This window comes from Acromyrmex echinatior, chromosome 13, assembly GCF_024713525.1.
Source record: "Acromyrmex echinatior isolate Ae372 chromosome 13, ASM2471352v2, whole genome shotgun sequence".
Taxonomy (NCBI): Eukaryota; Metazoa; Arthropoda; class Insecta; order Hymenoptera; family Formicidae; genus Acromyrmex; species Acromyrmex echinatior.
The window spans coordinates 12,782,306-12,806,460 of NC_141864.1; the positions used below are offsets into that span (position 1 = coordinate 12,782,306).

General features: G+C 34.0%; 1 protein-coding gene across 7 annotated transcripts; it reads right to left on the minus strand.

Moving 5' to 3' along the window:
- Window positions 1-1,213: 1,213 nt before the first annotated feature.
- On the minus strand, window positions 1,214-22,598 carry unk (RING finger protein unk). 7 transcript variants are annotated; one of them, XM_087412316.1, is made up of 12 exons: window positions 22,216-22,598; window positions 21,309-21,518; window positions 13,033-13,455; window positions 11,444-11,667; window positions 10,971-11,098; window positions 10,606-10,782; window positions 7,270-7,462; window positions 6,914-7,182; window positions 6,619-6,831; window positions 6,231-6,386; window positions 5,991-6,161; window positions 1,214-5,856 (listed from the first exon to the last, which is right to left on the minus strand). In XM_087412316.1, exons 1-12 carry the CDS (start codon window positions 22,272-22,274, stop codon window positions 5,701-5,703), a joined length of 2,379 nt encoding a protein of 792 aa, XP_087268442.1. In that variant the 5' UTR covers window positions 22,275-22,598; the 3' UTR covers window positions 1,214-5,700. The 7 variants fall into 7 exon arrangements, with proteins under 7 accessions (XP_087268442.1, XP_011069188.1, XP_011069187.1 ...); XM_011070886.2 differs by having other exon boundaries at window positions 10,971-11,101; XM_011070885.2 differs by having other exon boundaries at window positions 10,971-11,113.
- Window positions 22,599-24,155: the final 1,557 nt, after the last annotated feature.

The following is a 24,155-nucleotide window of genomic DNA, read 5'->3' on the forward strand; positions in this document are numbered from 1 at the left end:
GAAACTATTGCGGGCTATGTGGGCGGCCAATTTACGTTTACTTTTCTATCGAGACGAGCGTCTACAAAACTTGAGATTCGAGCTTTTCTAATTTTTATAAGAAAACACTGGCATTCAAATAGGATGCAAATGACTGTTATGTGACTTTCTAGTTAATTTTCATTCCGCTCAAATGTTCCTACGATCACTAAGATACCTTGTTCTAATTATAGTATATAATTCATATACTTTGTTTGTCTGGCAAATCTGAAAATAGTGCGAATAGTTACATACGAGTGATATTAATCACTTTATGGATTCTAAAATTATAAGATGAAAAACGTTCGTTAAACATCTATTAATTAATTAGAAATTGCAATGAATTAAAATTAACCGATGATATTGGCCTTAGTATTATTAACGCATCGTAAAAACAACGTGAAGATTTTCCATCATCATTGTATACATTTGTGGCAGAAGTTATGATTCTATAGAGAACATATTGATAAGTGATGTACAAACGATTTGATCTAATTATAAGCGCGATCACAATTGTACAGCCATTTGTTACCTCGTGTCTTTAACAAATAAGTCTGAATTCATGTCATGTAAGCTCGTATCGGTCATTACTGCACTCTAATAAAAATCAAATATAATTGTAATTAATTATAATAATTGTAATTTATACATACACTGTTAGAAATACTTTCTTTACATATAAATAAAGCTTGGTTATGAACGTAGCTATGAACAAAATTAAAAGTATGAATAATTTAACTGAAAATTAAGTTATAGTAGTTACTTAAATGTAATGAACATGTACATTAAATTTAATGTAATGTCATGAAATTAAATTTAAATTTTGTAATTTAAAAGTACATTAAATTTCATGAAATTTTTAACATTAAATATTAATAAACACTGTTCAGGAACATTTCTAACAGTGTAGGATAATTGAAAATATTATAATATCATGATAATCATAACGTAATTGACCATTCCATAATTGACTAATCAATAACTCAAATAGATACGAAAAAAATTGACCTATAAATCTAGACAATGTTGAGATATCTCAAAGAATCTGTAACATATACATGTATATAATTCAAGGATTATAAACTGTATAATAATCATAATAATGCGAGTCACGGTAGATTGTATTTTTACTGATAATCGATTCTTGCGGGACGATAGGGAATGTCCGAAAGTTTTCGCGGACATTGAGCAAACGTTTTTCCTTTTTTTTTTTTGCAAACAAGAACACACATCTCGCTACGAATAAACGAAGAGATTTTCGTGATTATCTAATGTCAAGGATCAGCCATGCCATTATCAAAATAACAAATGCAGTAATTGTTATATCAAAATTACGAGTGATTAAGGACGACACAGGTCTATAGCAAGTACCTTTAGTTACAAATCGTGATATAAATGTTCAGCAAATTTCCTTTAGATATTACAATTTTTTACGCAATTCATTATTATACAATATTCTAATGATTATGTGTGTTTTTTTTCTCGTCCGAACCGTGATGATAATTTCTCTCCCCGATGCTCTCGAATTCTCGCCTGCCTGTCGCACGTCGTCTCACGCGTAATTTACGCAGAATGCAACGGGCACATCATAATATTTTCAACTAGTGCACAAACAAACGCAATTACAATGTGATTCGACCTCCGTTTGCAACGCAGAGGAGAAATCATTTACACAGGACGGAGCATATAACGTTTTGTAATTGGTATTATTATTGTAACTTGTCAAAAATATAGTGTTTAATTTAATTTTACCCTATTGTTGGTTTTCTTTGTGCAGTCGAAGTAAACACAGTTAAACGCGTTCCAAGTTGGAAAGCTGCATTCGCAAGCATTTCAGGATTTTGAGATTTCAATTTTAAAACGATTTGTTTGAGATTTAACGGACACTGCCTGAAATATCAAAGGTACTTCACACAGACTTGGAATTTTGCTGCTCGATATATATCTTCATTATCGATACGGTATGTTTCTTTATTTCTATAATAATATATGAAAACCAATTGTTATTATTAAATTGATCCAATTAAACGTTTGATTTTTAGGTATGACTGACAATAATCGAACGTATAACGATGATACACGCATATCATCAAAATGCTCCAAAATGTGCGAGATTATTGATGAAACCAACAACGGGGACAGTAGTATATAAATATTCAACTGTATGTTTTCTTTGTTACGATAATATTAGCTAATCATCCACTTTGTTACTCTCCTATTATTCTATTTTGTAGCTAAATTTGTTGCTTTCACAATAATTTATATGTTCTTAATATATTTTATATTTTTAATTATGTCATTTAATTGTTATAGAAGTAAAATAGTACAATATATTGTAATTGTTTGTAATATTCATATAATCCTATTATTCAGGAATATGATTTCCTAAACGTTCCATAAAACGCGATCGTAACTTTCTTCCAGTTATTCAAAAAATGAAAAAGATTTTTTCGCATCTCTCTCTGTATACAAAGAACTGTTATAATCCGAATATGATCCCATTATTTGTAACATTTTGTTAAATATAAATACTGTGGAAGGAAGAATACGATCGCGAAATATTATTGAAAAAGAAATCGCATTCTTTATAAGTATTCGTTTCGACGATTTCAACAATTCGGTTCAAAACTACAATAAACGCGATTATTTATCATGTCAATTATTGTAGATTCATAGATCTCAATGTATCAATTGAAAATTTATCTTCTCAATCATGTGGTGTATGAAAATAGCTATATGAAGCTAGCTATATGAAAATAGACATATTAAAAGTAGTTTATTAATTGTTTGACATCTTATTTTTGTTTAAATAGATAATAAAACTAACGTTTATATACACGTAACAATGCCAAAATATGCCAAATGATACGTGAGGAAAGATATAAGGAAATAAATATATCTCGATATTATAACATTCGCGTACTTATAAAGAATGCGTTTGAATAAACGCAAGAAAAAAATGCATTATTATATCCTTCTCTCTTAGATATTAAATAATTCTTTGAATATGTGGTGTTATGGTATATGCGGCCTTAAGAAAATTAAAATATGCCGTCTACTTATTAGAGGTGAGATTTCTCATAAGACCACGCAACATTATAACAACCGGAAGAGTTAAAAAGAGAAGAAATAAAAGGAGAAAACCTGGATATTGTAGAGAGATCTTAAAAACGACAATGAAAAGAATAAGTTTTCTATCTTTCTAAAATTACTTCTTATATCTTCAATCTAATTAAGAATGTAAAACACATTAAAGAAAAGTTCACCTCAGTAATTTTTACATTTTTATCTCTACGTTATTCTCTCTATTGTAGCATAATTTTTTAAATACTACAATCTTTAGACCATATATACCATAATAGAGAAAATTGTAATTTTTCTTTTTAAATAACATCTATAATATTTTAATATTAATAATCTGCAATAAAAAACTGACGTAATAAAAACATTCATTTATTTTTTGGCCTCACTTTTTGACACTAAACTATGAAAGTAATTGAAAGGGTAAAAAAAAAAACGAAAGCAAAAAAAAAAACAATAACAACTAACGCTGTTGCTAATGTCATAATTCCACAATTAAGTAAATGTCTGCTACAATAATACCCCTTTGTGTTAGATAGTAAAAAAATTCTCGATTATATCTCTCGGAAGATTAATCGTGTGTAAACTAGTAAATGTCTTACAAGTCGTGTAAAAGTATCGTTTAAATGTTTTGTGTGGGATATTAAATTTGAGTTTAATAATAATTTCATAATTCTCGAAATTACATATATGTATATTAAATAAAAGTAGATAGTCTTTAAAATTGATTATTGTAACATTTCATATCTATACGAGGAAAAAATTTGATAATGCTGTCCTATCTATCCTATAATCGTTTATATCTTAGGCAATATGTATGTGTATATATATATATATATATTTCTCATCATGAGTGTATAGTCATTTTTTTATCATAGAGTTTAACAACTACATCATTAAAATGAATATACGCATAGAGCCGGGTACATAAGACGTGCCTGACACACGTCCTAATTAGCATACTTTTAGCATGCCATTGAACTGTAACACGTATGTCACGTTTGACTTGTGTATGCATTATATCTTTATATATATATATTTATTTATTTATATGAGTTATTTTTTGATTAAATTGAAAAATCCTAAGTATCTCTAACATCCTTACATCTATAATTGTAAAAGCCTACAACACGAAATGAGGGTAATTGGTTCAGTAATCTAATTGAATAATTGATTGAAGATTAACTTCTTCGTTACTATCACACACTATTTAATTTAAATGTTTTCTAATAACTCCATCGCAAATACTAGTACACAATTAAGCATATTTAAGATTTAAAAGTAAATTGTGTTACAGAAAGTACGAAACGTGTACAAGCCACGTAACGGAACGAAAGAAAGCAAGCGTATTTTACGTAAAATTGTTAAAATATTCATCATTGTAAACTTCGATCAATATGTCCGAAGTGTAAATGTTTTTCAACAAACTGCATCGATGTATCTAATGAATGAAATGAAAGGCAGAACAAATAGAAAAAGATGAGAAAACAAAATAAGCGGTAGTAACATCGATAGATAAAAAAAAAGAGAAACAAACGATATATATATATATATAATACCTTTTATATAATAAAATTGTTTTAGCGCTATCTAATTATCGGTTGTTTTGTAAACTCCCATATTCTTTATAACTATATGAGAAATCTTTGTTATTATATATATAAAAACCTAGAAATTATATAATATATATATATATATATGTGTACATATGTATGTATATATAATACATATACATATACACACACCTCTTATATAATATGTATATCTTCAATATTAGGTTTTCAACGAAAAATATAAAATTTGTTAATACTTATATTATTACATTCAGTACGAATCAATTGGAAAATCCTATTAAATATATAGATTTAAATATAATAGAAATATCATTTTTTTCTGTGACATACGTTTCACAGCTCAACCATCGAGAAAAAATCCTCCCATTATTTTTTAATGCAAGTGGGAGACTTTTTTTGTTGCGTTTATTAATATTATTAATTTTTCTTTAAACAATTATTATATAGTTTTCGAGGTCCCGAAACTTTGTCCACAACTGCGATTATATTGTTCTCGCGCGCTAAATGTTCTGTAACCCGCATATATTTGCGTTATAAACGCTAAATGTGTATAATTAACACCCTGCTAGATATTTATCTCTTGAATTATGTATAAAATAAAACATCTTTATTTTTTCTTTTTTAGGATCGCTAACGCTGCTTTTCAGAGAGCGTTACATTTAAAAAATTGTGATATTCACTGAATATATATATATATATGTATATATATATATATGTATGTATATCGAGAGAGAAAAATGTCAATGTAATTTAAGATTACACCAATAAAGATTCTAATATTCGTACTCACTTTGGCGATAAATCAATCGTATTTTTGCGGGTACATGCTTACCGCGATAAAAAAAACGTATTTTCAGTTTTGTCACTGTACCAGAGTAAAAATACACAAGTCCTCGCAAAATCGTAATACTACTCACATGATATTCTTTCAGAATTTGCGGCTGCTATCGCCTCTTCATTCTTTTTTCTTTAAGGGACGAGAAGCAGAAATTGTAACAACAACAGGATTCTAAGGAAAGATTTAGATTTAACTTGTTGAGACAACTGGAGTCTGACAGTACGGACACTCGCGCTGATTTGGGGCGCATGTCGAGCAGACCACATAATGATTGCAGGATAGAGTAACTGTACGATTTTGTTCTTCGCAAACCATGCACTTTGTTGCCGTTTCTCTGTACAGCACCTAACAATATAATAATGACAATAAGGTATATATATTCTATTATTTTTATAGCCGTATCAATTCGCTTGAAAGACATTGACTTGTCTTTGACAAGTGCACTTGTTCTGGTTGATGGTGACAACAAGAGCTTTTACCTTTTCCACCTCTTCGAGATCCGAGCGCAATTGCGATTGAATTGATTTCAAGGTCGCTATCGATAATGATCTGAGCTCGCTTATTTTCCTCAGTGAATGGAGATACGGACCGCCATTGGACGCCTTGTTTTCGACTCTGAGTGCTTTCAGTGCCTGCAAAAAATCCCTTCTCTGGAGCACGGCAAATTGGGACTTTAATATCGAGAGAAAAAATTACGCTAAGTTAGGCGAGATATTCACCTCATCTCTTTGTTGTTCGGCAATGGTTGCCTTCCTCTTCGCCTCCTCGCTTTCCATTTGCCACGCCGCGCAAGCCGCGCGTGCTTGATTAATACGCTCGTCCCATGTTGCCAATTGAGCGCGGCTCGAGGACAATTCGTCTCTGAGCCTTTGTACCTACAATACGTACATATATATATGTATATACATACATGTATACATACATATATACATATATATACATATACTACGTACATTATATATATATATATATATATAATCGATACATCACTCTCTCTCTCTCTCTCTCTCTCTCTCTCTCTCTCTCTCTCTCTCTCTCTCTCTCTCTCTCTCTTTCATTTTCAATAGTATACCCGAGAGAAATTCTTTAAGATCGTGCAATTCTAACCTCGGACAACGATCCTGTGTTACTTGGACTAATGGAAAATGTATTGACCAATGGAGATGCCGGTAGAGTGGGTTGCGTACGCGACGGTGACATTCCTTGGCTCGCAAAATCGAATAAACTACTATTGAATCCACTAAGCTTAGAAGCCGAGCTGCTAAGTTGCGAAATGTGATTGCTAAATGGATCTGATATTTGATTCATAAATGGCAATGTCTGAAAGTAATCCGAATAAAACATCAAGTTAGTAAAACAACTCGATTTTTCTCATCGACAAACAGAAATAAAATCAGCTTACGGATTCCATGGAATCTTGATGAGAGAATCTCGATCCGGTGAGAAAACCAGCCTGTAATTGTTGAAGTGGGCTCGACGTCGATGGCGAAAAATTGGTGAGAACTGAACGTTCAGTCATGCCCGGTATATTGACTGGGGCTGAGCTACCGAGTAGACCGGAGCTAGCTAGGCCTGCCGATATTGAATTGCCAATCGGTGAATTTGTATCCCTATGAATTGAGTCGACTAAATTTAATGGATCGTCTAAATGTAACTCGTCTAATGCATTTCCTGAGAAAAAAAAATCAAATTGTGTTAGTTATTGTATAACATGTAAACATAAATAATAAATAAACATGAATAATATCATATACTTACCTACTACAGATTCCACAGTATCGTTTGAGTAGAACGAATTTGAAAGTGGTGAAACAGTGGTTGCTAATGAGTGACTGCCTAATGTTCCGTTCAAATTGTACGCAATATAGAGACTATGTTTTTGTTGGGCCTTTTCAGCTTTAGTTAATAACGGATCGCTGTCGATGGCGACCATTTGCTTTCGAATTTCATTCTATCGAAATCAACATCAAGAACATAAATATCAATTATATCATATAATCCATATATACGATATAAAATTACATATGTACATATATAATTTTAAATTATACGGTCTTTCAAAATTTGCGACTCAAAATATTGTAGCAAGAAAGTTCTCAAAAGTTATTTATAAATTTATATTTTAAGTAGCAGTTTTTAAGATACGAGATAGTACAGATGAGGATTTAAATATAGTTAATTTGTAGATTACGTTTAGACGGCTACTTATTTACGAGTCGTGCGTGTAGTATTAGATTTCATTTACAATAATCTAATATTGATGCATCAGATTGGCTGTCGCAACAAGCTTGCGATCTGTAATATAGACTGTGCGATTATTAGATAAAGCCTTAGTGCGTGGGCACACTATCCTAATACTCACTGATAATTGTGTATAAAGATAATCTATATAATCTATCACATTTAAATTCTATCTCAAAAACTACTGTTTAAAATAAAAATTTACAAATGATTTTTTTACTTAATTTTTCGAGAACTGTCTTATTACAGTATTCCGAGTTGTGAATTTTGGAACATTTTGCTAATAATACAGAAAATAAATTTAGAATCCAAAATAAAAACAAGGTGATATAAATACAATTATTTTATACATCTACAGGGTGTCTCAAACTTTTTGACACACCGCTTGTGAGCAGATAGACAGGCCTAAATTAAATCGAAAAGCTCTCTATCATTTTGCAGTATTCGCCATAATTAACGAGATTTAATTTCTAAAGATTAAAGCTCCCGAGCAATCAAAGAAATATAATTGTATTTCATAAAGAATTGCGAAAGATATTTTAAAGTCTGTCTTATGCGACAATTTCATTCGCTTAAGGCTCCTGAATGATCATATTGAATTGTGATGTCAAAAACGAGGAATAACACATTAATTTTTGCAAATAAAGACAATTTGGATAAAACAAAATAATGAGATCAATTTAAAGTATTTATAAAAATGGATGGAAACTATGCTCATCCTTCTCTGTGACAGTCAGTAAATCGTAAAAAGTGATAAAGGGCACGTGTAAGTAAAAATAGGCTAGCCATGCGTATTGAAGCACTTTATGTGCCTTTTATCATTACGATTATTTACTAACTGTCAGGGGAGATAAGGATAGCTTTCATCTATTTTTGCAATTATTTTAATTAAAATTATCTCATCATTTCGTTTTTATACAAATTGTCTTCATTTACAAATGGCACGTAATAAAATTAATGTGTTCTCGTTTCTGCCTACGATTGTGACATTATGGCTGTGATGACTTCTTAGGAGTCTTAGGAAATAAAATCGATATATAAAACTAGTTTAAGATATCTTTCAGAATTCTTTATAAAATATCTTAAAGATGAAAATCGGAAATAAAGGCTCATAACGGTCGAAGTTGGATCTTTAATGCTTAAATAATTCAATGTGAATTTGAAAATACTATATATACACAAGGTGTCCCGAAAGTTTTTGCCAATCGCTTTTGTGTAGATAGAGTGGACTAAACTGAGTCGAAAAGTCCTTTATCATTTTGCAATTTTCGCAATAGTTAACAAGATATTAATTACTGAAAATTACCAAATATTGATTTTGAATAATTTTTTACTCAAATACTATCAACTTAATAGAAAAGCTGCAAGACATAAAAATTATTTATTTTCTTCTAATAAGGAAGAGAATTTTTAATCAGAGAATTTTTTTCTCGAGAGAACTTTTCGACTCAGTTTAGTCCGCTCTACACAAAAGCGATTGACAAAAACACCCTCTGTGTGTGTGTGTGTGTGTGTGTGTATTTGTGTACACGCACATTTACCATATTTGAACTGTGCGCTGAATTATTTTTTTCGCGACTTAAAAACACAATTAAACTATTGAAATATCACAATTAAATTTTGATGCTGAATAGGTATCTGTTAAAGAGATCTTAAGGTTCCTGAGTACTCAGCCAAGAACTTTGCGTTGACAGTGGCGACACAGAATCAGACGGCCTGATGAAATTGATACTCTCGGCGCGTCGAAAGCGAGCATATGTACATGGGCTCGTACTTGTGTGCGTTACAGCGCCTCGCCGTGATAAATAGCTAAACTTATAGGCATGAAAAATAACGTGTTGACGTCGAAATTTTTTCTTGCATGCCATTTTGTTATTAAGTATAATATATATAAAACTGTGACTTGTCTCATACTTATCAAAATCGTAAAAATCAATGGAGACTCAAGTTATCCTGGAATTTTATACGTAAAAGTATATTTTTCACTACTTTCAACAGCTGTCAAATCGTGTGTTTCCTGCTGAAAAAGCCTTTACTTTACGTGCCTTTATGATTATTTATTGACTGTAAGGGAAGATAAGGAGAGTCTTCTTCAATTTTCACAACTTTTTTAAAGTGTTCTCATCATTTTGTTTCATTCAATTGCTCTTTATTTACAAATGGCACGCAAGAAAAATCAACGTGTTATTTCACACTTATGATATCACGATTCCAACATGGCCGCTGCGACTATTCAGGAGCCTTAATACGTTGAAAATCTGTAAATAAATTTATTTATTGCAAAAAATATTACCTCGGGATCTCGAACCCGGATCTCTAGCATTCTGTACGAGCGTCCTAAGCCTTTAGACTACTAAGACCTTAATAATATTCTTCATAATAATTAGTATATATATGAAAACAATGATCTTTCTTTCAGGCAATGTAATATAAATAATAAGAATCTTATTAGACCGTACATGTGATAACACAACCGATAGAAAATAAGAATCTTAAAGATATTCCTTAAAGAACTTTTAAAGATATCGTAAAGTTGTTTCAATTTTAGACGTTTTGTTCATTGGGTAACTGAAAAAAATGCAAAAAATGCAAAAATTATAAAAAATTACAAAATGGTAGAGAACTTTTCGACTCAGTTTAGTCCATCCTAGCTGCCGACAAACGGTGTCCAAAAAGTTCGAGAGACCCCGTATATGTACACTTTATTATAATTTATTAATTGCACCTAAATTTTATTTACGCTCATGCGAAACCTTAACGGTCCTTTGTCTCTTATTCTAAATTCATTCTCAAAAGTATCATCATATCGTTCTGCGACCTACATGTCCAAAATGTCCAAAAAACAAAACTTACAACTTGTATAAGGGAATTAGGGTTGTAAAGTATGCTCGTAAGTTTCTGCTGCGCGGCATTTATGCCGGAATTGGTATTATTGGAATTGTGTAGTTGAGCGCCTGGCGCCTTACTGTGCGAGCTGTTGCTACCCAGACTGCTGGTGCTGGCGGATTCCGAGACTTCGCCGCTTCCATTCTGCAAGTTAGTCAAGCAATGATATATTTCAACGCATGAAAATTTGTGATAAAAAAAATTAAATAATATAAATTAAATTCTTTCAATTTGACAAGCAAATTCACTATTTTACTCCAATTTTTTTTTATCTAGTCCTATGTGAGTCCTTGAAAGCAAACTACGATGATGTGTAGAGAATCGAGACTCACGCTACTGTCACTAAGTGGCTTGTCCTTGTCATGCGAGCGCTTGTCAGGAGGAAGAGCATTGCTGAGTATGTCGGCCAGATTCGCTCCACAATCTATAGGTACCGCCATATCCCTCGCCAGGCTCATTTCTTCTGTTGGCAACACTGCTTCCATCAACACACCATACCAACGTCCCAATATATCAATTTTGAGAAACAATTTTGACGGCTAAGATTTAGCATTTATCAAGTCGACTCTCTACGTGTATTCCAAACGTAATTCAAAAGGAAAGGACTCGCGAGCGAACGACCGTGGTATTAGTACCACGATATTATTACCCGCCGCGTCGAGGAGAGAACGGATCATTTTGCGACCGTGTCGCAGACAGTCGCGGAACAGCCAGGTAGACGCGTATGTAAACTCTACATATCTATCGCCATATATGCACAATATTATTGAACTCACAAAATATATAATAAGACTGTTTTACGTACGATTGATGAGTGTACACTCACGGTCAACATGCGCGAAGGCGCAGAAGACGCCGCGCGGACAGTAACCAGCCTGCTGCACGTCGTTACACTTGGTGGATTTGTAGATCTCAGGATGGAACTGCTGTTCCGTGCGAGTATGACAGTACGTACACGCGTCTCCCTGTTCGCAGTTGCCCGGCTCGCCCCATTCCTCGCCGTGTTTCACATTCGGGCATGGCGTTGAGCTGCAATCATCGTTAACATTTATGGGATATGTTACAGGATAATGGGATTATTTACAGGAAATCTTGTGTAAAAAAAAGTAAACTTTTTGAAAATTTCTGAAATTTTTTTTCCAGATATTACTCAAAATTCCAGGCAAGATTAAACAAATTTTTAATGCAACTTTGAAATAAATTGGAATGCGAGTAACGTAAATCATATATTATAAATTAGTAGAGATTCCAGACTATTGACGAATTCGATTGGACACAAGTAATGTGCAGCGATAAATGTTAAAGTTGTCGTACACAAATTAAAGATGTAGTCAATATAAGTATAAAAACTGATTAAGCTTCGGAGTAGTCGCCGCGGCCATATTGGATAATGACGTTATAAGTAAGAAATGACGCGTTAAAATTTCTTGCATATATCATTTGTAAACAAAGAAAATTTAAAACAAAGTAATAAGATCACTTTAAAACATCATTGAAAAATCATAGTCAAAGCTTAAACTATGACATTCTCAATATATTTTATTGTTTTGTGAGTACTATAAAATATATACTCTACAATACGAAATATATATTTGCATTCAGTAGTGCATTCGATCGAATTCGTTATATGTATTTATATATTGTATCATTTTACACAATTGGAGCCATGAAACTTTATAATAGGATAGAGAAGACTCATTATAATATACGCTGAGAGAAAATGTACTAAATTTTAGTAAATAATTCGAATAGTACCAGTTAAATATTTATTAAAAGTAAACATATATTTATTTTCTGTAAATAAATGTTATATTAGTACTATTCAAATAATTACTTATTAAAATTTACATTTTTCTCTCAGTGAGTATCAGTGAGCTACTCTTTTCTGCAGAATATTATTTTCTACTGCTTCACCCTAATTTTTTAAATAAAAACTCGCGAGACACGAGAATGTATGCGAGTGTGTATACCAATATACCAATATACCATGCTCGTTATTGTTACCGATTGTCGACATTTATCATCATGAAAAAATGATTAAAGAAAATAATAAGCGTGTTCAAGCTGACAAAGCAGCTAGCCTGCTCGCCGAACAATGTTTTGAACATGATTGGTTCTTACTTATCAGAAGATTCAATCGATTTAATCACTCGGCTGCAAGTAAGCACTTTCGTCCAACTTGAACATAGCCAATGTTTTCAGAAAGATAGAATTTAAATTTAAAAGTAAATTTAAAATTCTAAAAACTTGAGTAACAATAAAGTTCTATGAAAATTCTACATTTTATATCGAAGGATAAAAAAAATTTTCTAAAAATTCCAGGTAAACATCATAATTTAGGCGTTATTCGACTTGGCGTCGTCCGTGTCAACTGGTTTCGATATCGATACTTACCGATACTTATATTTCCGTGGGCTGCGTCGTTTGTCCTTGCTGTTGTGATACTGCGGACAGGCGTAGCCTTGCCGGCATAGCCGCGGTGGTCTCTTGCACGGCTCGGTCTTGTAGTTGCTTAGCACGTAGTTCGTGTCCTGCCACTTTGGATCCTCGTTCATCAAGTTACGCTCTTTGTCGAGTATGTTAGGCCCATTCGATGAGGAGTTTGGGTCTGAGTCCGGATTCTCCAGCGCCTGAATCTCCTTGATGTCATACACGGGCGGGCGCAGGTCATGATTTCCGTGCGCAAAAGCGCAATGCGGGCCATTCTTCACGCAAAATCCACGCGTGTCGGTATCGTGGACGCACATGCATGTCTTGTAGTAGCGTAGATGATAACGTCTCTCTGTGTCGCCCGCGGTACGATGCAGAAACGGACATCTGTTTAGCAAGACAACATTTTTACGTCTTCGATTAAGGGGATCCTAAAGTCGTCTGTATTACCGACTAAACCATATAATTTTTAACCGTATAACAATTACTTTTTTTCTCTCTTACTCTGATTTGAAAATCCTTTTCCAGGATTAAAGCATACGCATTAATAAGTGTCTGTGAGGTGGAATCTATGCTGAGAACGACTAAAAATTTCGAAATTGAAATCTTCTTTACTTTTTACAATTAGTTCAATATGGCACTCCAGAGCCGTCTCAACATTTGCTTCATAAAAAGCTGTGCAATCTATACTTTCGAAATAGTAGTCTACAGACTATTAGTTTGCATGAAGAAACAGCATGGAGTTCTTATAATTGGACTTGAACGTCTAATTAAAACATAATTGTTATACGAAAATTTATGTGATGTGTGGCGTGAGTGAGATATTAATGTAGTGATGTCAATATCATGTAAATCGTCTGTGTGTAAGTATCTATATATCTAATCATCTTTAGGATCCTCTTAAACTTTAAAAAAACATTACACTTTTTTTTGCGCTCTTCTCTTTTTTTCTTCCAATCATTAATAGTCACACTCACAATCCTCAGTGATATTAAATTTAATGTGTGCTCTAGACTTTCGGTATATTCCATTTTTTTTTCTCTTATTCTCATCGCGGACTTACAAATATCATTTCAAAATGTAACTATACATGTATATGTCAAAAGAAAATAACACAAACAATTTCCTAAAGTTAAAAAAATTATTTTTAAAAAATCAGAAAATATAGTTAAAAATAATTAAAAAGTACAACATATCCGAATAAGGTTTAGATACATGTGATCCTTTGTTATGTCATCGTACCAAGTACAAGAAGGAAAATCGATAAGAGTAGGCTTCCTTTGTTCGTCAACTCGTAACGTTGGGAATTTTGGGGAAGAAATTCACACAATTTGAGAATTGCTCAATGGACAATTGCTCAATGAAAAATCAATGAAAAATCATCTTACGTGGAATACCGAGCAATAAAAGTTCACAGTTATAAAAATAATTCTCGGCCAATTTAAAGGATATCGATGAACCATCATTTAAATCTCATGCGACGATATTTCCGTAAAATATGCGTAAAATCGAAGATATAGAAAAACGTAATACGATTTTTCCGTAATATTCTTGCAAAATTGTTACTACACTGAAAAAAAATTTGTTCAATTAACTAAACACATTTAGTTGTTTGCAGATTTGGTTAATTCAACAAATTTTATTTAATCGAATTCAACTGCAGTCTGCTTAACAAATTGTTCAATGTTAACTAACTTGTGTATGACGCTTACACAAAGAAACGTAAGAGACTAGAGAAATTAATTGTTGTGTAAGTATACATATGTGAAATTTATTCGATTTCAACAAATGAAAATCGAGCTATTTCGTTCCTTGTAATTTAAAAAATCGATCGTGACTTGTAATTGGCAATGTTGATTGTGAATGTCCACCTGTTTATGCAGTTTGAATGCGTATTTCGGAGCGCGCGCGCATGTAAGCATTTACTATCATGGAAACAAAGTTGCAAAACAAAGCGTGGATACAAAGCGTTAAACATGTATGTTAATTTAAAAGTTAAATAAAGTGCGGAATTAACTACGCAATGTTACAGTGTCATCATTGTTTCCGGGCAAAAGGCACGCCGGTATGTATAATCGATAGTGCAAACTACCGATAGACGTGTTCTCCATTTTGAAATCGAAGAAATCCCAAAGGAATTCTGATGACAAAGAAAGAAGTTATTCTAAGAATTCGCGCCATGACCGAGAACACCAGATTGCATTCTCGCCGAGAAAGATTTATTGTCATGGGATTATCGAGTATTATTATTATTATTATTATTATTATTATTATTATTATTATCAGGAAGGAATTTGTGTGTCGGAAACATTGTTTTGGCCAAAAATGTTCACGTCTTTTACCGAGGCAGAACCGCGCATTATCTGTATGTAAGTTACGTTATGTGTCAACGACCAATAAAAACGAGGAGATGACGAAGCACGTGTCTTTGTTTCTTCTTTTCTTCCTCTTCTTTTTTTCTTTTTATTTTGTGTTTTGTGCACTTCTTTACACCTGAGTTTTCTATTGATACTCACAGACTTTTGCTTGTTGTATTGATTATAATTGTAATGTTTACTATGAGAGGATCTCATCTCAAATCGTTCAATAAACAGCTATTCTTGTTCTTGTATTGTTGCTGTATTTATTCGTTTATGTGCTTTTATGTTTATGTCCTACATTTGCATAAATATTTTTAACGCTTGAGAGCGGATGCTACTCCAGAATCTCTAAATAAGAGTCCTAAACATTGAGACTAGTTTTGTAATGAAATGGTGTTTGTAAGTCTGAGAGAGGTACTAGTAAGTATTGATATATTACTAAAGTAAATTTTAATGTATTGTTATTATAAAATTTTAGAAAACATGAAAGAGAATAAAAAAAATCTACATTTAAAATTGTTTCGTGATTTATTGTATCTCTTCTGTTTAATTTAACTTGACTTTTGCAGTGATTCTAATTGATTCCGCCATGTTACTACGAAGCTTGATTAAGCGCGAATTCGGTGAATGATCAGATTCTTATCTAGGGACTTCATGTTACTCTAGAATGCGTGATAAATGAAATTATTGATCTATCCGTTTTCTCTCTAGTCTCCGATTTATAAACAAACTGCTCGCGCCGTAGATTGTAAGAGAATAAGTCTGTTACTTGAATCTCACAAAATTTTTGCATTCGAAATGAGGTGAATATACATGAGGCCCAGATCACGCATACATTCTTTTTAAAATAAAAGGAAGTAATTTTTCTGAAAAATCCTAAAAGTTTTGATAAAGTACACTCTTATCGAATGGTGATATTTTCAATTTCCAATCCCTCGACCGGAAACGGAACTATTCTATAAAATCTTCTAAATGTAACATGTAGGTATTTTTTATATAGGTATATTACAGATTCGAATTACATGCAAATAGATAAGAAACACTTTTCATATCGAATTCAATTGGACGCATTCAATATGCACTGCACACATTAAAGCCATCGTACGCTGAAAAAAATTGTTTGAGTAAATTTTAATTTAATCGACTTTATTTCTTTCATTGGAAAATGTATACATATTTAAGTAAAATATAATACACATCAGTAAAATCTATTTAAAATAGGAAATGTAAAATATATTGTGATCTTTCCATTTGAAAATATAAAATACAAAATGCTGTTTAGACATCCATTTGAAATAGAAAATTGCCATTTTTTTGAAGAGTTTTTTTTTAAATAAAAACAATTTTTTAAATATTCATATTCTTATATTATCTATTTTTAAATTTTATCTCGTATTCGAATTCTTATTTTTAATATTTTTTATCATGATAAATTTTTACAAAAAATTTACATAGTTTTTGAAAAAGGCTGACACCACAATGCAGACGTAATTGACACAGACATGGGCTCTTATGATCCTAACAGCTACCACGCGATGAGTGATGTCAAATGAGCGTATAAATTGTTCAGAAAAGTTGTATGCTTATTAGATATCGCGCGTCATGTGCGACGTTAATCGTGCTAATCTGCTAGAATTATTAGTGCCAACTTATAAACGTATTTCAAATAGAAAATAGGCAATAAAAATCATTTAAATAGAAATGTAAAAGTTTTCGAAAAAATTTTAAATACAAAATATAAAATAAGGCATTTTCCATTTTGTATTTTCATTTAAAATGCATCTTTTTCAAATAATGTCCATGCACAAATTGACGTAAAGATATGTATTTGATAATATAAAAACCGATTAAAACTGTGAAATCCTCAAAACATTTTATAATGTTGTTAAGTGAAATATGATTTTATAATTCGAAATATTCTCATTACACTTTTATATTCACTTAAATTAAATCAGTGTACAATGGCTTTAAGTAATGCACAGAAAAAGACTTTACCATAATATTTTCATATATGTGTAAACAAAAATATTACAATCTTGCTTCAAAAATTTTAGTTTTGATATAATTGTATTGTAAGATTTTTTTATTGAGAACAAGTCTTAAAGGGGAGGAGGGGAGGGGGAGAGAGAAAGAAGTAGAAAATTGAAAAAATTGAAATTTTTTTTTCAATCAATAGTATGTAACAAATCAATAATATGTAACATATAGAACAAAATGTCGAAGTTGCAGAAGTGAATTCGAAAATTAAGGCAACTACAGTTAGTGCTTTTAATGACGGCGGCCTTTTTTCTGTGCCGAGCGGTACCCGCAGGTATAAACACGCGTCGATAGCACGAAAGAGGCCAGAACTGCTCGACAAGAGCAACAGGCGACTTTATTACTACATTTGAGGAAGAAGGATTGATGTATGGACTTGGCATTGCAGATTAAAACAGCTGTAAGTTTCAAAAAATGTTATTTTTCTGTATCGAAAACTTTAAACGCGTTTTTCTCGAAACGGCAATTTTCGAGCGACATGGAATGTAACTCAAACAATTTTTAAACAACGAATTTCTTCTCATGTACACATATTCTTTAACAGCAAACCTGTTTTTACATAAATATTTTTGAAATAAACAATTACTTTTTTTAGTACCATTTGTCTTAAAATGCACCTTTTTTTTGTCACTATTTTTTCATTTTTACCCTTTTTTAATTTCAAAAGGTTCATGCTAAGCGTATATTCATTAACTAATACATTTTGAATTTTTGATTTCAGATAAAAATAGCAGTTCCTATACTCCATGGCACAGAGCATCTTTTTTTTTTCTAATGGAATTGGACATACATTTTTATAATATTAATATTTAAATATATATTTTATAAAAATAAAAATTTTTATTTTAAATTTTCAATTAAATACTAAAGTATACTAAAAGTTTCAAAAAGATTTATTCAATACATTTTTCACAATAATTTCCCGAAAATTGATGAATTTTTAGCTATTTACTTGATCTTGCCCCTTTAAATTGAATACAAAGTAATACTTGCATAAATACAAATTCAATGAAATCAAGACTAAAATTTTGAAAGCAAGATTATAATATATTTGTTTAAATGTGAGCGTATTATGGTTGATTTAAGAATAGTCTTTTTTTTGTGTGCCTCCTACTGAATTCGCTGTAAAATTTTCTTCTGAAAATGCCTATATTGATCTCGAAATGATATTGAAGATAAATAATAAAGTTTATTTCTTCATAATTTATTTTGAAAATAAATGAGTGCATATACGCTGGGTAGTCTGAAACATCCTGTCTATTCGTTGAAGAGAAAGAGAGCGAAAGTACGAGAACAAAAAGTAACACGACTTAAAGGGATATTAAATGAGTTGTCTATTTTAACGATTATTTTTCAAATAAGTATTTTTTAAATTTTATTTATATATATGTATTATATATGCACAGATTAAAAATATCCTTTTCCACAATTGAAGTATAAATGATTATGTAGTCCAAAGTGACTTTATGCAAAAGAATGGAAAAAAGTTGAAAATTACAGTCTGGTTATCCGGCTTCTCGCGTCGATTCGTAACAACATTTGTTTTATATTTTGTACGTACAAAACAATCTTGATTTGGACTATATAAAGGAATTAAACAAACAATGTTGAGTTCTTAAAATTGGGCTTAGATACTTAAAGGATTAATTAGGAAATTTGTGTGTATGTGTAAATTTATATGATGTATGTCAATGATACGTAAATCATATATGTATAAATCCTGCTGAATCGATAAAACAGGCTTTACCTTAAGCCCCTAAGTCCTAAGCCCTAAGCCCATCTCACACACATTACACATTGGAGATTGAGAACTGCGAATTGAAGATTAGAATTCAGTTAATCGAACAGCGAAACGGACTGAAGTTAAGATCTCAACCAATCTCCAATATTTAATGTAACACAGGCTTTGTAGAATTTTAAATTCTGCGCAAATTCATTGCCAGGATGGGGGATTTTCCCTTAAATTTAGATGTTTTTTTTTTGGGAAATTTTTTAGAAGTACAGAAAGAGAGTTAAGAAGAATTTTTTGGAAAGAAAATACAAAGAAATATTGAAATTATGACTAAAATGTCAAGAAAACCGCAATATACGAGAATAACTTTTAACAAATCCAATACGCAACATTGAATCGTATGCTATAACACGTAAACATTTGACATACGTGTAATGTTTTAAAATAATTTCATCCTTTTTAATCAAATGTTAGACAAAGATAAACAACGCTCGCCAGCTTGTGAACGTCAAATAGAACGCACTTCTAGCCGAATCGTAAGCAGAAATTATATTGCAAAATATACAAGGCCTGTTCTTTTTAGCTGAATTTCTTGCACCGCTCATCTTTCTTCCTTTTCTCTTTGTACTGAAGAAGAAAAGAAAAAAATGACAAGTTGACAGGTAAAAAGAACAGATTTAAACTTTCATTCATGTAGGGGAGACCGGGGCTGGTTGTACGGGGTTGATTGTCAAAATACTTGTAACTTAAACAGGATGTGACAGAAAAATCTCTTCTTTTGACTGTAGATTGTTGATATAATATTAATTTGTCGTGTAAAATGATTTGCACCACAAGCATTGTACATATTATTTATAATGATTTAAAAAAATGAAGTTGGCGAGTAAATTTTTCTTATCACCTATTTGTATTGTTGTCTGACAAGTCTTTGGCACTATTAATCGCGATATCCCTGTAGAAAATAACATGTCTTGGAAGATCTGTGCTACAATTAATCATTATCCATTTACTTGAAGTTTGTGAATACAATCTCTTTCATTAAAAATGAGGTATGTGGAATGAGATTGTCAGAAATGAGATAAAGTTAAAACAATTAATTTTAATATCTTCAGAGAATACATTTTTAGAGAATATACTTACAAATATATTATATTTCACATAGATATGTTTTTTTCATTTTTCATATAGAAACTACGGTACAAAAACAAATTACGCATCATTTTAATTGAATTAATATCATAATTACTCTTTATTATTTCTCAAAATATAGAATTGATAATTAAAATAAAAATTGTATTTTTGATATTACTGGTTACTGCCAATCCTTGAACGTGACAATCAATCCAGAACACGGGGTTAATTTCGCAGCTTCATTCAATATTAAATACCTAACTTATTTTATGACGAATTCACGAATAATATTTTTTTAAATACCTAAAGGATAGGCACATGTAATAACGTGCATAATATTTCAAAATCAGGCATCGACCTTTTTTTAAAAATCAAAAACTGTAACAATCGGTTCCCCCTATATACGTAGTCCGCGCGACTGCTGCGACTGAAAGAACGTAGTACACAATTCTGTGGTACGATATGCGCTGTATCTTTTTCCACATTTCGCTCCTGATCCCCGCTGAAGACCCGAACAATTGTTTCTCTTCGAAGGGGATGAAAGAGTCGTCGGAACGTAAACACGTACGCCGTGACAGCAACGCTACGTATACATGTCGTCGCATTACGTTATATTATATATGTGTATATATATGTGTATATATATATGTGTATATGTGTGTGTATATATATGTGTGTGTGTGTGTGTATATAGACGCACCACGTACGTATCGCGCGCAATACTTTGCGATGCGAAAGAAATACTGGCGTTTAACGATACCACCACACAACAGTGACCTTTCATGAAAGTAGAATCGTCGCGTCGTGAATGCACTCTACTGCCATTACGTGTTCTTATCCAAGAATCCACGTACGACGCACGTCGTATCCATTCTTACGCACAGCTAAGCCGAGCAGCACAAACCGAGAATGTGTACTACGTCGCGCGTCGCGATTCGCGATGCGCAATAGAAGAGACAGAGGCAAAGAAAGAAACTTACTCATCTCCGTCGGGACAGATGCCAGTCGTCTCGTCATACTTGGTGCAATAATTATCGGCGCTGTAGTTGAAGGTGCGGTCCCTCTTTCTCACCGGCCTGCGTCTCCGCTGGTTCATAAAGTGCCAGTTGAAGCACGTGAACGGTCGGTGCTGCGTACATTTGCGCTGTATGAAGAGGGGACACTGGTCGACGCGGAACTCCTTCAAGTATCTGGAATGCGAATCCACCGTGCTAGACATTATTTTTCACCCGTACTTGGAGGTTGCCACGCTCCTCTGCCACCACGCTGCCTTCGCCGCCGCCGCCGCCGCCACCGCCGCCGCCACCACCGCCGCGTCTCTATCTCTCTCTCTTTCTTTCTCTCATCGCTCATACATGTATTTTTGCGAATCGTAGGACGCGCGCGTCGCGTAGTCGCGTAGTCGTGTATAGGCCGCGTTCGTTGCTCGCGGCTCTCTCTCTCTCTCTCTCGCTAGCTAGCTAGCTAGCTCGCTCGCTCGCTCGCTCGCTCGCTCACTCACTCACTCTCTCACTCTCACGTTCGCACAGCCCTCTCTCTCACTCTCTTTCTCTATCCCACTCTGTTCCCTCTCTAACCGCACCGTTACCTTCTACTTTTAATCCCTCCCTCCCACCCACCCTCTCTCACAATATGTTTGATTAATTTTCTTCGCACTGCACTTTCGGGATGATCCGCGCACTTCCCGGCATATGAAACGGCCAACTCGTCAGCTCCCTCGCTTACCGCCCTTCTCTCACTCTTCCCCTCGCTATTACTTCTTTCTCACAGGCAGAGTATCGGCGGGCGCGACATGCAGCATCGCGTTCCATCGCTGATCGCGCCGAGTTATCGCACTTGGTCTCACAAAGGTTGCCCGGCGGGGCGGTCCGGCCGGCCGCTACTTACGTGTAATGATTCGCCTTTTCCGCCTGAGCTGTCAACAAAGGTTTCGAGTCGGACTTCATCTTGGATACAACAACGCGAGCCACCGACCAACCGCGCTCGCGCACGAACACACGCACCAACAACACGTACGGCGTACGCCACCGACCAACACGGCGCACCGTCTCGATCACCGTCACCGTCACCGTCGCCGTCGCCGCCACCGTCGTCGTCCTCGTTCTCGTTCTCGTCCTCGTCCTCGTCCTCGTCACCGCCACAATCACCGTTACCGTTCACCGTCGCCACTGCTGCTGCCGCTGTTGCCGCCGCTACCACCACCGTCGTCCTCGTCGTCCTCCTCGTCGTCGTCCTCGCCGTTCGCGGCTCGCTCTTGTCCACCTCGTTCCGTCCTCCCTCCCTCCCTCCCTCCTCCCCTCGCGCCACCCGGCCCAACGCGCGCGAATCCTATTGGACGAGGAATGCGGGCCGCGCAACGAGCACGACGCAATACACGTTGTACGCGGCCTCCGCGAACCAATCGGCGCTTCTCTCTCCCCGGTCACGTGACGCGGCGGCTTTCAAGGTCATTGATGTTTTGATTCGTGCGTAAACAAGCGTCCACGTCGAGTGATCGTCCGCGACGACACGCGGCTTCTAAATTCTTATTTCCTCGCAATAGAGAATCTTCGATTCCTCGCGTTTACACGCCGTTCAACGTTCTTGGAAATTCGCCTTCCGTTCTCGTCGAGAGGAAGATTCCGAAAAATGTCCTGTTTCGGAGAAAAGAGTCAAGTTTTTCATAGCGTTGGTGACCGACTTCCTTCGTTGCGCTACGTCGCTTGACATTTATTAGGGAGTTTTTGTAATACCGTTTATCCAGATATGGTGGATGCTAAGATCAGGTTAGATTATTTTCTTCTTAACAACTATTGTTTCTCTTGACGGTTGACTTATCGAAAGCGAGAATTAAGAAATACGAGGCAAGAAGAATGCTGTGACGTTCATTTCATTTTCGTGGTACACTCCCGTTTCGCGATTTGTCCATTTGTGTCAGTTGAACGAGACGATTCGCTCATTCAAAATATACCAACGACGTACGACAGTAGAATGTGGATATGCCGGGAAAGACCCGCTCTCGATGAGACTCGATAGCTCACAGTAGAGTTTCTCTAATAAGAGTCAAGAGCGGAAGGACGCCATTGCCAGGTAACCAAAAACAGCACAATTCCGCCATGATTGACAGTTCGACACAGTCCGATTTCGCATTCGTGCCTTCTACACCATAGTTCGATTTCTGTTCCTGCACTGGTTGCACTATTTCAAAAAGTGTACACTAAAATGTTTTCAGGAAGTCGATTGTGTTGTATCTCGAAACCCTAGTATTGGGTCATCTAAAAAGCATCCGCGGTTTTTTGTCACTAGATGTGTTGATGATCATATATCTAGTGACAAAGTACCGCGGATACTTTTTAGATGACCCAATATAAATGATAAAAGTGAGCTCTCACTTGGGGATTGATTCTGTATCTCGAGATGAGGTGAAAATTATAAAAGTGAGCGAATTTATTAAAATGCTGATTATTTCATTGGTCAACACCTAGTAAATTTGCTCGCTCTTGTAATTTTCGCCTTGTTTGAGGTACGCGATGTAAATACTTTGAAGCGTTTTTTAATTGATCAGTTTGTAAAAATCTTTCTTCTAATTGGTCCATCAAATGTTTCAAAGCATTTGTAGCGAGACTTCGACCATAGCCTTGAAGAATCGACCTTTTGATTGGATTTAATTTTCATCATAGTGGAAATGTGACATTTCTCACGTGACATTGCTCGACAAGAAAATTCTATGTCGAATTGTATCAAATGGTATCAAAGCGTGTCGAGATTGATCGAAATTAGTTGAAATTTGTCAAAATCGGTTCTACTTAGACCCGGTTGTTCCACCTCTTGGTAAATTTTGTCTGTTA

What these genes read in the sequence shown, in the direction of transcription:
- unk (XM_011070885.2), bottom strand. Translation starts at nt 22,274, where the DNA reads ATGAAGTCCGACTCGAAACCTTTGTTGACAGCTCAGGCGGAAAAGGCG. An exon ending in ATCTGTCCCGACGGAGATGA is followed by an intron (nt 13,456 to 21,308) that starts GTAAGTTTCTTT and finishes CTTGCTAAACAG; the next exon opens with ATGTCCGTTTCTGCATCGTA. An exon ending in ACACAGGATCGTTGTCCGAG is followed by an intron (nt 6,387 to 6,618) that starts GTTAGAATTGCA and finishes TACGTATTGTAG; the next exon opens with GTACAAAGGCTCAGAGACGA.